The following is a 13,205-nucleotide window of genomic DNA, read 5'->3' on the forward strand; positions in this document are numbered from 1 at the left end:
TCACTCTCCTGCCAACTGCCTGGCAGGAGGCCAGGCCTCTGCCCAGCCAGCTGACCACACATCGGTGACGCATGACAACACCCACTGACTAACGCTGGAGGAAGCCTTATTCACTTTACCACTCAGTGCCGTGTTAAAGGTGCTGTAGGCAGGATTTTGCTAGTCAATGTTAATTTTTCTGTGTTTTCTTTGGATCAAATGTTAGAGTATCCATTGATAATCCTTTAGGAGTGTAGCATAACTGCACTACCGTGAGGGCGCAGCGTTTCCATCTGTCTCTGTTCTGAGCTGAAAAGGAATCTGGACAGCTCCAGGTATCTTTGACCAATCAGAAGAGCCCATGAGGCTCTAACCGTGATTGGTCGAGGGGTGTTCTTGTGGGAGGGGCTTAACTTGCGTAAGGGCGTGATGTCAGAGAAAACAGGACAGGATTGGCTGTGCTGGGTTTCAAATCGCCATCTTAGATGGGTTAAATCACCATCTTGCTTCGGTAACCCCTAAGCAAGATGGCGGAGATGTGGAATCCTGCCTACAGCACCTTTAAGTCTTTTCTGATATGTGTCTATAAAGGCATTTACAGCAGATAGCAGGTAAAAGTGGATCTGCCATAGAAAAAATCTTAACATGTATCTGAACACTTTTTAAAATGACCAAATCACTGAACTGAGAAATCTGCCAGATTTCTACAGATGAACTGCTGGATAGCGCCACAGTTTAAAGTAAAATGCTGTTTTTCACATTTCCGTAATGTCTGAAATCACCCAGTCAAGAACGCCGCTTTAGAAGATATTCTCAGGAAAAACGGGAGAAAAAAGTTTACTAAATCATATATGGAGAGAGTTGACCAGATGTTAACTTGACATATGAAAATAGGCCATTGTGAATAGTAGAAGTCATGCCGTTTGTAGAGTGGAGCAGAGGAAACGTGTAGCTTTTTCACTCTTTTTGACCATTTTTAAAGCGCTTCACTGTTGACGGTTAAAAGTGCAAAAGAGTTGAGTCTCCTCGTGCGTCACTGTTTGTGTCTGTGGATCGGTTCCCTGCTTCTGTCTTCCAGGATCACGAGTCAACCCTCGGCAGAGCGCCACAGCTCGGGGTGACTGTCGGGCCGTTGCCATGGCAGCGAGAGGTGGCGAGGAGCAGACCTCCCAGAGCCGTCCGCCGCGTTCAGCAGCGACTGCAGCGTCGAGCCTGCCAGAGCAGCCTATGCACCTGGGAATTCCCCAAACTCTGATGTTGGCAGATCAAATGCATCATTCCTTCACTCGCTTCCTGCCCGAGCCGCCTCCAGGCTGCAGAACCACCTGGTGAGCATATGGCGGGACGAGATGAGGAACGAGAAGGAGTCAAGTCGGGAAGAGCATGGGAGTGAAGAAGACGTGAAACTGCACAAAGTGACTGCTCCTGCCTCTTATTTCCTCCTCTTTGACAAGCCGCACTGCCTCCCCTGTTCTGATGAATATTTGATGGCCGTTTGCTGCTTCGTCTGCACGCTTTACAAACTGGGTCCATACACCCACAACAGTGGTCGGAGCTGCTTCGCCCACGCTCCTGTTCTCCCACAGGGCCTTTCTTTTTCAATATTTCCTCAGAAGAAACCAGTGTAGGGAAAAAGACGGAGGAGCAAAAGGGTAATTCCTGGATGCTTTCTCTTCCCACTGGCAGGAGTCTGTTGTTGCTGCTCTCATGCACTGAGCTGCTTTCTGAACCAAAGGGAGTGAAGTTTAGAGGTGCTGTCAGTCAGATGGTGGCCAGAGCTGAACTAGAAGTTGCTTTATCTCATGAAATGTCACACTGTTTAACTGTGTGTTTTAATAAAAATGTCCCATCACTTAGGAGATGGAGCCACAGAAAGAAATTTTCCCTCACATGTGTTTTATCTCCTGACGCTCAGGCTGGAGTTAACGGACATGAAGCTGCTTTTGAAAAGGTTTTATTCAATATCTCAAATCATGCTCCACGTCACTCCCAGCCGAGTTCATTATTATCATTACATATGGAGCTAATGTGCAGTTCACAGGGAGGCGGCCTGCTGCTTGGTTTTTTTGGCACATATTTTCATTTGTGCTCACTGCCATTGTTTTTTTTAAGTTTACATCATGAAGGACTGCTTTAACGGAGACACTGAAGCCAAACGGAGTCACTGAGAGCTGTCCGGTTCTAAGAGCAGTTGCTTCTCCATGGCTGAACAAACAACTGCTGATAAGATGCAACATGTTCAGATGAGATATTCAGAACTAATTGGCCTGCAAGTCATGGCTAATACCTGCAGATAGATGAACAGACTTCAAGAAAATCTCAGAACTGAAGAAGCACCACAGGTCACGGGCCTTGAATTGCTTCTCTGAGCTCGTATTGATTTCATTACACATCTCTGTGTTTTACACGTGATCTCCTTCGTCTTTGATTGTTTGTCATTTCAGATAATTAGTTCTCTCCACAACACTAACCTATAGACACTGCCAGGAACATCAGAGCTCTCTGAGCGGGAAGTTATTTCCCTCTTAGATTAACTAATGACTTAATGTTCTGTTTTACTGAGAACTTACCTTGTTAGTGTTTGCTGCATGCCAATTAGAATAAACCACGAGCTGCAGGGCCCGCAGAGTTTCGACACCTTTGGCTTATTGTGGACTTCGGTCGCTGTATAAGCAACAGCAGCACAGTGAGAACTGCTGAAGTGCGTGGTAAATAACGCCGTTGAGGTGTGCTTGATGTGGAGATGAACTCACGCTTCATCTTTTGACAGGCTGAGTCAGAACAGCTGGATGAAGCAGAGATCTGTGATGCTCCTGTTCTGTTTCCCGCTGGAGCTAATTCTGTTCTGGCGGTGTGAAGCTGAGGCACGCCTTCGAAATGCAAATTCACAAACATAACAATTCCGTAAAAGTTCCAGCTTCAGTGAAGAGACCCTCTCCCCTCCCAGCAGAATCAGTCACAGCTAAATGCCAGCGCTCTGGCTGCAGATCAACAGCAGCCACCTGATAGCTGCCGTGGTAATTTCCCCAGGTGCAGTCTGCCAAAAAAGACTCCCTTTCTCAAATGATGCTGTTCAAACAATCCTTTTTTTTTTTCAATCAGTAGATATCATCAGCGTCTTTCACATCAGTTGGCCAAGTGCGGAGTGTGATAATATAGCTCGTCAAGTGTTGATGAAACGTGACTTTTCAGTGTTTTCTCCCTCTTTTTGTTTCCTGTCACACTTCAAATACATTAATGTTTGGAGAAAATAGAACAACTGTTCTTTTTAGTGAAGATCCTATGTTATCTCAATACATCGACTTGTGCCTTCTCTGCCTGTGAGCCCCTCAGTAACGGTATTTCCTCTGGCTGGGTGACTAAATATGCATGTTTCCTTGATTTAATGATGGTGGTCTAACAACTGTTTTCCTAAAAACAAAGCCATTTTTGAGAAGGAAAGCAGACTGTGAGTAATGACTAATCGAGCAACAGCAGGTGAGATTTAATTAATTCCTATAATGAATCACATCCTGTTTTGCAAAACAATGCTGCACAGGTGGATTAGATCTAGCGGCCAGATGTTTCAGGCCTCACTGAAATGTCAGAGGATTTGTGCACGGTGTTGTTCTCGCCTGGAAAGGAGGCTTGAAGTCGAAGCTGAGATGCAGTCGACTACCTTCTGTCTCTTTTTAAAGTCGTGTTGCTGTGAGGTATAGTGACAAATGAACAGAGACAGCGCAGCCTTTTAATCACGAAACTTTCTAAATTAACTAAATTACGCCCACTACTGAAGGTCTCTGTGTGCCATGAAAAATCCAGAGCCTCCACCAAGCTGAGACATGACAGCCTCATTTACATTGCACACACACACACACACACACACACACACACACACACACACACACACACACACACACACACACACACACACACACACACACACACACATACTCACTCACTCACAAATCCAGCCTGTGTTGTCTCAAAAAACTCTCCCAGGGGAACTGTACAGAGGGAACGTGTGTGTGTGTGTGTGTGTGTGTGTGTGTGTGTGTGTGTGGGGAAAAGCCTTCATAAGACGCCTTGTAGAAGAGACGGGAAAGCAAGCGCGAACAGGCAGGTGTGAAATCAGCCTGTCAGATGGAAGATGAGAATCTGCAGCTCATATTTTATGGTGATACCTCGGATCTGTGTTCATCTTTAAATTACTGTCTGCACACACACACACACACACACACACACACACACACACACACACACACGCACACACACACACACACACACACACACACACACACACACACACACACAAAAGCATCAAGCAAACATCTCTGCCTGTTTTGCTTTCATTTTCTCCCTTTCATGACACAGACTGGACTGTTTAGACCAGGGATCTGGGAAATGATGCTGAAATGATTTACTGTGTAGTGCAGAACGTTACCGTTTAATTAAATGGTAAGATGTTGTCTTTGCTGCCATCTAGCGGTCATACTTCGTTAAACTTAACGCCACTCAAATATCCCAAGTGTATTGTCAATTAATATTGGTAATTTTCTTTTTTGTACTTAGACCTGGAAGAACACCATTACAAACATCTATAATCTACTAACTACTACGAATAATAATAATAATAACAATTATTATTATTACTTAATATATTAATATAATAATAATAATAATAATAATAATAATAATAATAATAATAATAATAATAATAATAACAACAATCCTGACTCCTGGCTTGATTTTTTTTTTTTTTTTTTGTCTGACATGAAGTCAAGATGAGCACTGACCTTTAACCTTTCCTCTTTGGGGTCAGAAACACTTACGGATGACAGCATTAGTTTGTGCTGCAGAAGAAATACTTAAAACATAAACCAAGCCTCAGAGGAGTCAAAAGAGTCACAGTTGACCAATGCTTGCTCTTGTACAGTTTTGCCGCATTGGTTACTGTTTTCCACTTATTACTACCACCTATTACTACACCTATTACTCCATATGATATACCATATATATACTGGACCGTATGTGTGTATCAAAAAAACAAACAAGCAATTAAGCGAACATCAATGCATATAAAGCTTCGAATATTGAAGAAAATGTCGTTCAATTATCCTCTCAATCTTTTATAATCTGCATCTTGTATCTTTTATTTATGTTTTTTTTTTTATCTCACGTTTAGCGTCTCGCCTGTAAGTCTTGTCCTACGATTTTCAAGTTTGCTGAATAAAGTTTTGTATCTTCGTAAAATTCCAAATTTCCGACAGCACGTAAATGCAACATGACTTGAAGCTTCGCGTCGTTGCGGCAGAGCACGTGAACGCACCAGCTAAGTTCGGTCGTGCCCAACTTCATCGCAGCGTTAGAAGGTAATGTTCGGAAATTTCTGCTTGACAGTCGCTACGTTCATCTTGGACTTGTTTGATGTGGTCGCCATCGAGGTGTGTTCTTTCGAGAAGTAACCGATCGAGGTGAAATGAGCAGCTGCCGCCTGGAAGCTACCGCTAGCTTAGCATTAGCTAATGATCGTTAGTTAACCTGAGTTAGCCGTTAGCTGTTAGCTGTTGTTAGCCTGTAGCGGCTAAATGAGGCATTGAAAGCAGAGACGAAGATCATGTTCTAGCTTTTGTTTTGTCGGATACTAATCAACCGATATAACGTGATCCCGGCGAACACCTGGTTGTGTCTGAGCTGGTAAATCTTTGTAATCGTTGGAACATCAAGAGACGCCTTCATAACAATAATCCAAGTTGCTTTCAGTTTCCCCTTGTTACGTATTCGGGTCTGTTTTTGCTCTGTTTCGGTGTGTTCATTCACTCATTCATTCAGCGAGTCACTGATTGTTGATTCAGGCTTGACTGACAGTGATTTTTCTCTTCACAGGAAGCAGCCTGCCCACATGGATCCCCGGCAGGCTAGAGGGGCCAGCCTCAAGAACCGAGACCCAAAGCACGGCCAGAGTAAAGTGGGCTCGAACCCCCCTCAGAAGGACGCCTACGCCAGGCTGCTCAGCCAGCACTGCAGCAGCAGGTTCACTTCCTATCTTGAGCAGTGCATCAAGGAGTCCTTGCAGCGGGACGGAAGCGGACCTGGTCCAGGACTGAAAGCCCAGAGCGAGAGGCTGAATATCCCACAGCGGCAGAGGGACCCGGTGTTTAATGACCTCTCGGACTCCAGCGACTTCTCTCCGTCCTCCATGAAGAGCAGGGCGGAGGAGAGCTCGCTGGCTCTCTACATGGAGAAGTTAAACAGTCTCAGCGTCCAGGACGACTGTGAGCGGAAGCCGGGTGTGACCGACAGGCAGCGCCGGGGACAGAGAAGAGACACCACCACCAGCCACGACGGGGACATCGAGTCCGGCGAGGAGCTGGGTGCTTTAACGCCCACTAATGCAAAGAAACACCAGAAGCAGCAGAAGAAAACCAGGGACTCCAGCAGAGAGGCTGCAGACGCGCTGGGTGGCGACTGGACGCCAGCAAACGAGCAGGAGCAAGAGAAGACGAAGGCCAAGAGCAAAGTTCCACTGAGACACGCTGTGGATCAGCAGCCCAGAGGTCAGCCAGGGGTTACGCTTAGGGTGTGTATTCACTAGAAACCTTTGATAACTGTAGTCACGATGGCATAAATCTGGGACTCTTTCTTTGTTTTAGCTGTCCCTGCCAGTTCTCCTGCAGAGAAGAGTAAGAATAAAGGAGGCCGAGCTTCAAAGAAACAAGTGTTTGAGTCCTACATGACTGCTGAGGAGGTTTCTCATGGCCTCAAAAGAGGAGAACTCATCCAGGTATGAACCCCTCATGCAGCAGCCGTGATCCAGCAGTCGGTCACCTCTCACCCCGTTTCATGGTTTCTCCACAGGGTCAGCTCAGAATCAACCCGAAGAAGTACCAGGAAGCTTTCATTCCTTCTCCTGTGAGTCGGTGGAACCCGCCTTCAGTGGGTTTTCCCAGACAGATCATCTGATTTTATTTTTTTTACAGGATGACACACAGGATATATTCCTAGAGGGGATTGAAGCTCGTAACAGAGCGCTGAACGGAGACATCGTGGTGGTGCAGATTCTCCCTCGAGAGCAGTGGAAGGTAAACGCTTCACACATTCTGTTTCAGAAGGCAAAACTGGACTCGCATAACATTTTCAACCCTGCATCAGTTCCGGCTGTCTGTCAATCAGTGCCGGTCTATGATATCTAAGCCATGGTGTCTCTGTTAGTTGTCTGTAAAAGAATAGAATGAATTATTAATCCCAGAGGGACATTCTTTACAAAGGTCACTGAGTGACCTCTGAGCTCCGCCTGGTTTGAAGTGTCTCCACAGCCCCGAGTCTTCTGTTGATGCTCGGGTTTACAGCAAACTGCACATCAGCTGAGCGTTTGTCTCTCTAGGTGGTGAAGTCCGACACCGACTGTGAAGAAGCCGGAGAGTCGGAGATCCAGACCGCTGAGGGGAAGGCGGGGCGTCCGCCGGGCTCCGAGGTCGACGGGGCGGGGCGCAGCGACGGCCAGCTCGTCCACAGAAGTCAGAATCTGGCTCTCACTGACTCGGGTACACAGGAATTATGGTGCAAGCGTTAGAACAGAGCCCATGAGGGCTTCACCAAAGATTCATCATTTCATGTAATGTTCTCACAGCAAGGAAGTCTGGGGAAGATTCAGTCCCTCAAGCCAACGGAGAAGCACTGCAGAGGACCGCTAAGGTCAGATCCGGCTTCAACTGAGGCGCAGAATTGAAACGTCTTTTGTGTTTTAGCTGCGTGAAATGCAAGTTCAGAAGTTATGCTTTGCAAATAATGATTTGAAAGAGTAATCAAGTGTCAGAAAAGTGAAATAATCTGAAGTGCAGATAAAACCTGAGCTCCTGAAAGTGAAGCTAACATCAGAGGAATTAGGAAAAATGTGTATTTTTAGTTGTGAATTGTTGCTTTTCTGCTGGGAAATGAAGCCTTGGAGATGTTTCCTGCTTCCAGGTGGTCTACATCGTTGAGAAGAAGCACTCCAGAGCAGTGACTGGCTTCCTGAAGTTTCTTCCAGACAAGCCCTTCGCCAAGTTCTCGCCGGTCGACCACCGCGTCCCCCGGATCAACGTTCCGCTCGCCGACTGTCCCGACGGCTTCCGCTTCCGACCGGACGACTTCGCCAGCACTCTGTTCATCTGCCGCATCACCGGCTGGGCCGCCGACAGCGCCTTCGCCGACGGGTCAGTCTCGCGTCCGGAACGCGCCGCAGGGCGCCGAAGCCCCGGTTTGTCCAACGCGCCGGTCCTCTCCTTGTTTCAGCCGGCTCGCCAAAACGCTGGGTCAGGCCGGAGAGATCGAGCCGGAGACGGAGGGCATCCTGACCGAGTACGACGTCGACTTCTCCGAGTTCTCGGACGAGGTGCTGGGCTGTCTGCCGACGGCCCTGCCCTGGACCATCCCGGCGGAGGAGATGGCCAGCAGGAGGGACCTCAGGTGGGATTCCGGCAGGAGTTGGTTGAAATGCGTCTTATCACCGGGACACGGGTTTCTCCTCCTGCTGGGTGGAGACTGTCGCTGCAGGCCACCTTGCTCAGTCGTCTGTGTTCTGCTGGCTTTCAGGACCGAGTGCATCTTCACCATCGACCCTTCAACTGCCAGAGACCTGGACGACGCCCTGTCGTGTAGACGGCTGTCAGATGGTCAGCTGCCGTCTGCTGCTCACAGCTTTCCATCTCCCAATTCAGTGCTGCAGTTTTAAAGTGTATTGTTTCACAGATCGTTAAAGAGCTGCAGGGCGCGTTACAGATGTCTCAGAACGCCTTGACTGCTGCTGAGCTGCTTTGTTTCCGCCACAGGGAACTTTGAGGTGGGCGTTCACATCGCCGATGTGAGCTACTTTGTGGAGCAGGGCAACGCTCTGGACGCCCTGGCCAGCCGGAGAGCGACCAGCGTGTACCTGGTTCAGAAGGTGAGCACTGCTCCTGTTAATCCCGGGCCCTCGTTCTCCCAGCCGTTCTGATTGGCCGTCCGGCTGCGGCGCTCTGCAGGTGATCCCCATGCTGCCCCGCCTGCTGTGTGAGGAGCTGTGTAGCCTCAACCCGCTGGTCGACCGCCTCACCTTCTCCGTCGTCTGGACAATCACTCCCGAGGGAAAGGTGCGTTCCTAGGAAATTCATGAGTTTTGGAGAGCGGCGTCCAAAGAGGAGTTCACAGCAGGGGGCGAGGCTCCAGCTGCTGATTGAGCCCGAGTCCTCCGTCCCCCGCAGATCCTGAGCGAGTGGTTCGGCCGCTCCGTCATCCGCTCCTGTGTGAAGCTGAGTTACGACCACGCCCAGAGCATGATCGACGCCCCCGAGAAGCTGTTCTCCGCCGAGGAGCTGCCGCCCGTGGACCCCGCTCACCCCATTGACGAGATACACCAGGCCGTGCTCCATCTGCACGCCATCGCCCAGCAGCTGAGAGCGCAGCGCTTCTCGGGAGGAGCCCTGAGGCTGGACCAGGTGAGGGGCGTTCAGCCCGCCGCGATCAGAGCGGAAACCATGGAGATCAGTGGTTTGGTGATCTGCTACATGCATTTTACTTTTCTCTCCTGTTTCTGTGTTCAGTTAAAACTCTCGTTCTCTCTGGACAAAGAGACGATGATGCCACAGGGCTGCTTTGTTTACCAGTACAGAGACAGCAACAAGTGAGCAGCCCATCAGCGCACCTCTGCTTTATTCTTCTGTTGGCTTCTCAGCCATCGTCTGACTGTTGTTCAAACCAAACCGTCCTCAGGTTGGTGGAGGAGTTCATGCTGCTCGCCAACATCGCCACGGCCCACCACATCCGTCGCCACTTCCCCAAGCTGGCTCTGCTGAGGCGCCATCCTCCACCCAAAGCCAAGATGGTGGACGAGCTGCAGGAGCTGTGCGACCAGCTGGGCCTCCAGGTCGACCTGTCGTCCTCAGGAGCGCTGCACGTCAGTCCACCGCCTCCAGCTTCACACGTCCTTCCTAACTGTGGTGGTTTGTGTTTCTGTTTGGGTCGCAGCCTGCCGACGTGCTCGGTAAAACTCCTCTTCACATGTCGTTTCCGGAGTCGCTGCTGTTCAGGGATGTAATGTGATGTGCTTCATCAGATACGGCCGCTGTCTGGTCGGCAGGTCTGGGTTTCTCCTCGGCGCTCCGGCCTCCCGCCACGGCCGCACATGTCTCTGAAATATAAAGAACAGTTCAAAAGATGCGACAGCTGGCACGGTGGAACACGAACCAGACAAACACAAACGCATTTCATGATGAATCAAATGAAAAGACGAGCCCACATGGTTTGAAAACGGCAGAAAGAGCTAAGTCACTGTCAGTGGAACAGGAAGTGTTGATTTTCCTCCTCGTATGGGATTGTCACGGTCCTGGAATCGGGATCTGCTTCCAGGGACCAAAACATCCAGGTGTGACTGAGAGAGTTTGGTCCTGATGGTTCACTGAAACTCTTCAGGATGTTTCCAGTTTCTTACCAGTCGTCTGAGTCAGCTGTCCTCCGCTCCCCATGCAGAAGAGTCTCAACTCCACCCTCGGTGACGACGAGTATTCCAGCGCCAGGAAAGAAGTCCTGACTCACCTGTGCTCCAGACCCATGCAGGTGAGCTCCGCTCCGGGCCTCGGCCTCCTGACGTGTCTGGATCGGTGCGGTCCTTTATCTGCGGTCCGCTGCGTTGCAGATGGCGCAGTACTTCTGCACCGGCGTGGTGGACGACGAGAAGCTCTTCAGGCACTACGCCCTCAACGTTCCTCTCTACACCCACTTCACCTCGCCCATCAGGCGCTACGCCGACGTCATCGTGCACCGGCTGCTGGCGGCCTCGCTCAGTACGTCCGTCCCTCCGGCGCACGCTGACGCTGGCGCACAGGGCTGTTCTGCAGTGTGTGTGTGTGTGTGTGTGTCTAGACTGCGGGCCACATCTGCAGCTGTCGACAGCGGAAGTGGAGAAACAGGCGTCGCACTGTAACGACAGGAAGACGGTATCGAAGCGCGTGCAGGAGCTCAGCTCCGAGCTCTTCTTTGGAGTGTTTGTCAAGGTAAGGCGCCGCGGCGCCGTCTCGGGTTGTCGATGAGACGTCCTGCTGACCCCCGTCTCCTCAGGAGTGCGGCCCGCTGGACTCCGAGGCCATGGTGATGGGCGTGTTGGATCAGTCCTTCGACGTGCTGGTTCTCCGATACGGAGTGCAGAAGCGGATCTACTGCAAGGTGTGCTCCAGAACGGCTGCTCCTCCGGTCATGTGACCTCCGTCCAGCCTCTGGACTGGCCGTCCAGTACGCTCAGTAAACCTTCCTTTCCCCGCGTCTGTCTCCGTCTTCAGTCCATCGTGGGCCTGGACTCGTTCCGACACCGTAAGGTGGGAAAGAAGTCGGAGCTGACTTTGTTGTGGAACCCAGAGAACCTGGAGAAGCCTCGAGAGGAGCAGGTGAGAAGCAGAAACGTGGTGTGAACGTGGACGGCGCTCTGAGCCGAACGTTAAAACTGTTACACAGAAAGTCAACCCGTTACTGCATGACGGTGAAGATCTTGATGAGGGTCCCTCTGGGGTTCTCCCGGGCTGAGTGGTTCAGACCGGGGTTAATTGAAGCCGTCCGGGTGTCTCGTCTGTCTCGTCTGTCTCCGCAGGTCATTTCAGTCTTCACGTTGGTGGACGTGCAGCTCAAGGCCGACGGCGCTCCCATGAAATACAGCGCGGAGCTCAAACGGCCCGAAGACTCGCCGGCGCAGAACTGAAGCCCAAACAAACCCATCTCTAAGAGTTGCACCTTTCTTTTAGTCGGTCGGTCGCCGGCTCGTGGCGTGCGGCGGGGAAACGGTGTTGCTGTTGCGGCCAATCAGGTCAGAGTCGGCTTTCAGCAGGAATTCCCTTTTTGTGAGTTGGAAAACCTTTTAGCATCAAGTTGCGGTCCCTCACACCTGCCCTGCCAGAGGCGTGCTGCCTGAGGCTTCTGGATTCAGTTTGTTATTTCGTGGTGATTCTGGCTTTGAAAGGGACAGGACGGAGTTTGACTCTGCTCTGACGGGAAGAAACAAACAACAGCTTTTATTTGGTTTTTGGTTTATTGATCTGTTAAGGTCAGTTTTGTTATACACAGTCTAATGTGTGTGAGAACAGATTTTTAACGACTTTCTTTTTAACACTATTGGATTTCAATATTTATTGGCGAGGGAGAGCTGGGCGTGGTAATGTTGGTTTAGCTCATTTTCTCAGAGAAACGGGTGAACCTTCACGTTCCCACTGGAGGAGCCGAAGCTGCTACTGAGCTCCTGGTGGTTTGGTGAGACCATGGTCTTACGGGGTTTTTGGTTCCTCGCTGCTTCAGTTTAAATCGTCCCTCACAGGACTCTTTTAACTGGGATCCTCAGTAACTGGTCTTCGTGTTGGTTTAATGTATTGAAGTACTTAATGTCCAAGTCGAGCCAGAACTCGAATGTCTATCAGCTTCTTACTGATTTTAGCGTTGAGGGAAGAGGTGGGAGTGGCTTCAGGAGCCTTGCTACTGGCCGCGGGTTTTGGTCTTCAGCCTCCAGATCTTAATGATTTTATGTTTACTTGAGCGTCAAAAGTGCTTCCAGCTGCTGCTTTTGTTCTTTATTTTAATACTAGGCAGATTTGTGTGTTGTTTTTTTTTTTTTTACAAACTCAGAGCAGGTATTTTTGTCTTCAAGTTTTTTTTTAAACTATCAGATTTTAGTCCTAATTTATCGAAAGGCCTGATTTCAGTCGGTCAGCTCGTTGATTGAGCTCCACATTAAAGTGTCTTAAGTTCAGATTCAGGGTGTTGGACGTCTCTTCCAGTTTTGTTTGACAGATTCTCTGAAGGATTATTTTTATTTTATTTTTCTCCCCAAACCCTGCCGGTAATCCTGCCACATTTGAGAAGTGAGTCGTCACATCCAGCAACCTGCCAAAGCTTCTCACTCCAAACCACGTGAAGGAGAAACGCTCCCAGATTGTCTGCAGATTTGTATTGTGTGTAATCTGGACACGCGCGCACACACACACACTCTCTGTTTTATCCTGCTGTACCTCTCACAGAGCCAAACACTTTTGCCTTTGCTTGTTGGAAAATACATGAAATCCAAACTGTCTTTTGGTTCCTGTGTTTTGATTCTGGGGAAGTGGTTTAGGTGGGAAAGGGGGCTGAAGGTCCAGTCCGGGTTCTGAACACACACCGTCGTGTGTTTTACCCAGGAGAGTGATGTGAGGAGGAGGAACTCCTGCCGTCGGGTTTGAGGTCAACTCGCTGCTCAGTTTATATGGCGAGTCAACAAG

General features: G+C 49.5%; 1 protein-coding gene across 2 annotated transcripts; it reads left to right on the plus strand.

The window, feature by feature from the left end:
- Positions 1-5,273: 5,273 nt before the first annotated feature.
- dis3l2 (DIS3 like 3'-5' exoribonuclease 2) lies at positions 5,274-13,021 on the plus strand. 2 transcript variants are annotated; one of them, XM_030115746.1, is made up of 21 exons: positions 5,274-5,330; positions 5,845-6,515; positions 6,612-6,742; positions 6,817-6,870; positions 6,939-7,040; positions 7,343-7,502; positions 7,589-7,653; positions 7,924-8,153; positions 8,233-8,406; positions 8,533-8,612; positions 8,769-8,881; positions 8,961-9,068; positions 9,180-9,413; positions 9,519-9,598; positions 9,688-9,871; positions 10,444-10,530; positions 10,610-10,757; positions 10,837-10,967; positions 11,032-11,136; positions 11,250-11,354; positions 11,555-13,021. In XM_030115746.1, the coding sequence occupies exons 2-21, from the start codon at positions 5,861-5,863 to the stop codon at positions 11,660-11,662; spliced, it is 3,054 nt and encodes a 1,017-aa protein (XP_029971606.1). In that variant the 5' UTR covers positions 5,274-5,330; positions 5,845-5,860; the 3' UTR covers positions 11,663-13,021. The 2 variants fall into 2 exon arrangements, with proteins under 2 accessions (XP_029971606.1, XP_029971605.1); XM_030115745.1 differs by having other exon boundaries at positions 5,280-5,402.
- Positions 13,022-13,205: the final 184 nt, after the last annotated feature.

Source organism: Salarias fasciatus, chromosome 18 (genome assembly GCF_902148845.1).
Source record: "Salarias fasciatus chromosome 18, fSalaFa1.1, whole genome shotgun sequence".
Classification (NCBI taxonomy): domain Eukaryota; kingdom Metazoa; phylum Chordata; class Actinopteri; order Blenniiformes; family Blenniidae; genus Salarias; species Salarias fasciatus.

Excerpts from the sequence above, each read along its gene's own strand:
- dis3l2 (XM_030115745.1), top strand. Across the intron at positions 6,871-6,938 it reads AAGCTTTCATTCCTTCTCCT|GATGACACACAGGATATATT; the intron begins GTGAGTCGGTGG and ends TTTTTTTTACAG. Across the intron at positions 11,137-11,249 it reads AGAAGCGGATCTACTGCAAG|TCCATCGTGGGCCTGGACTC; the intron begins GTGTGCTCCAGA and ends CTCCGTCTTCAG.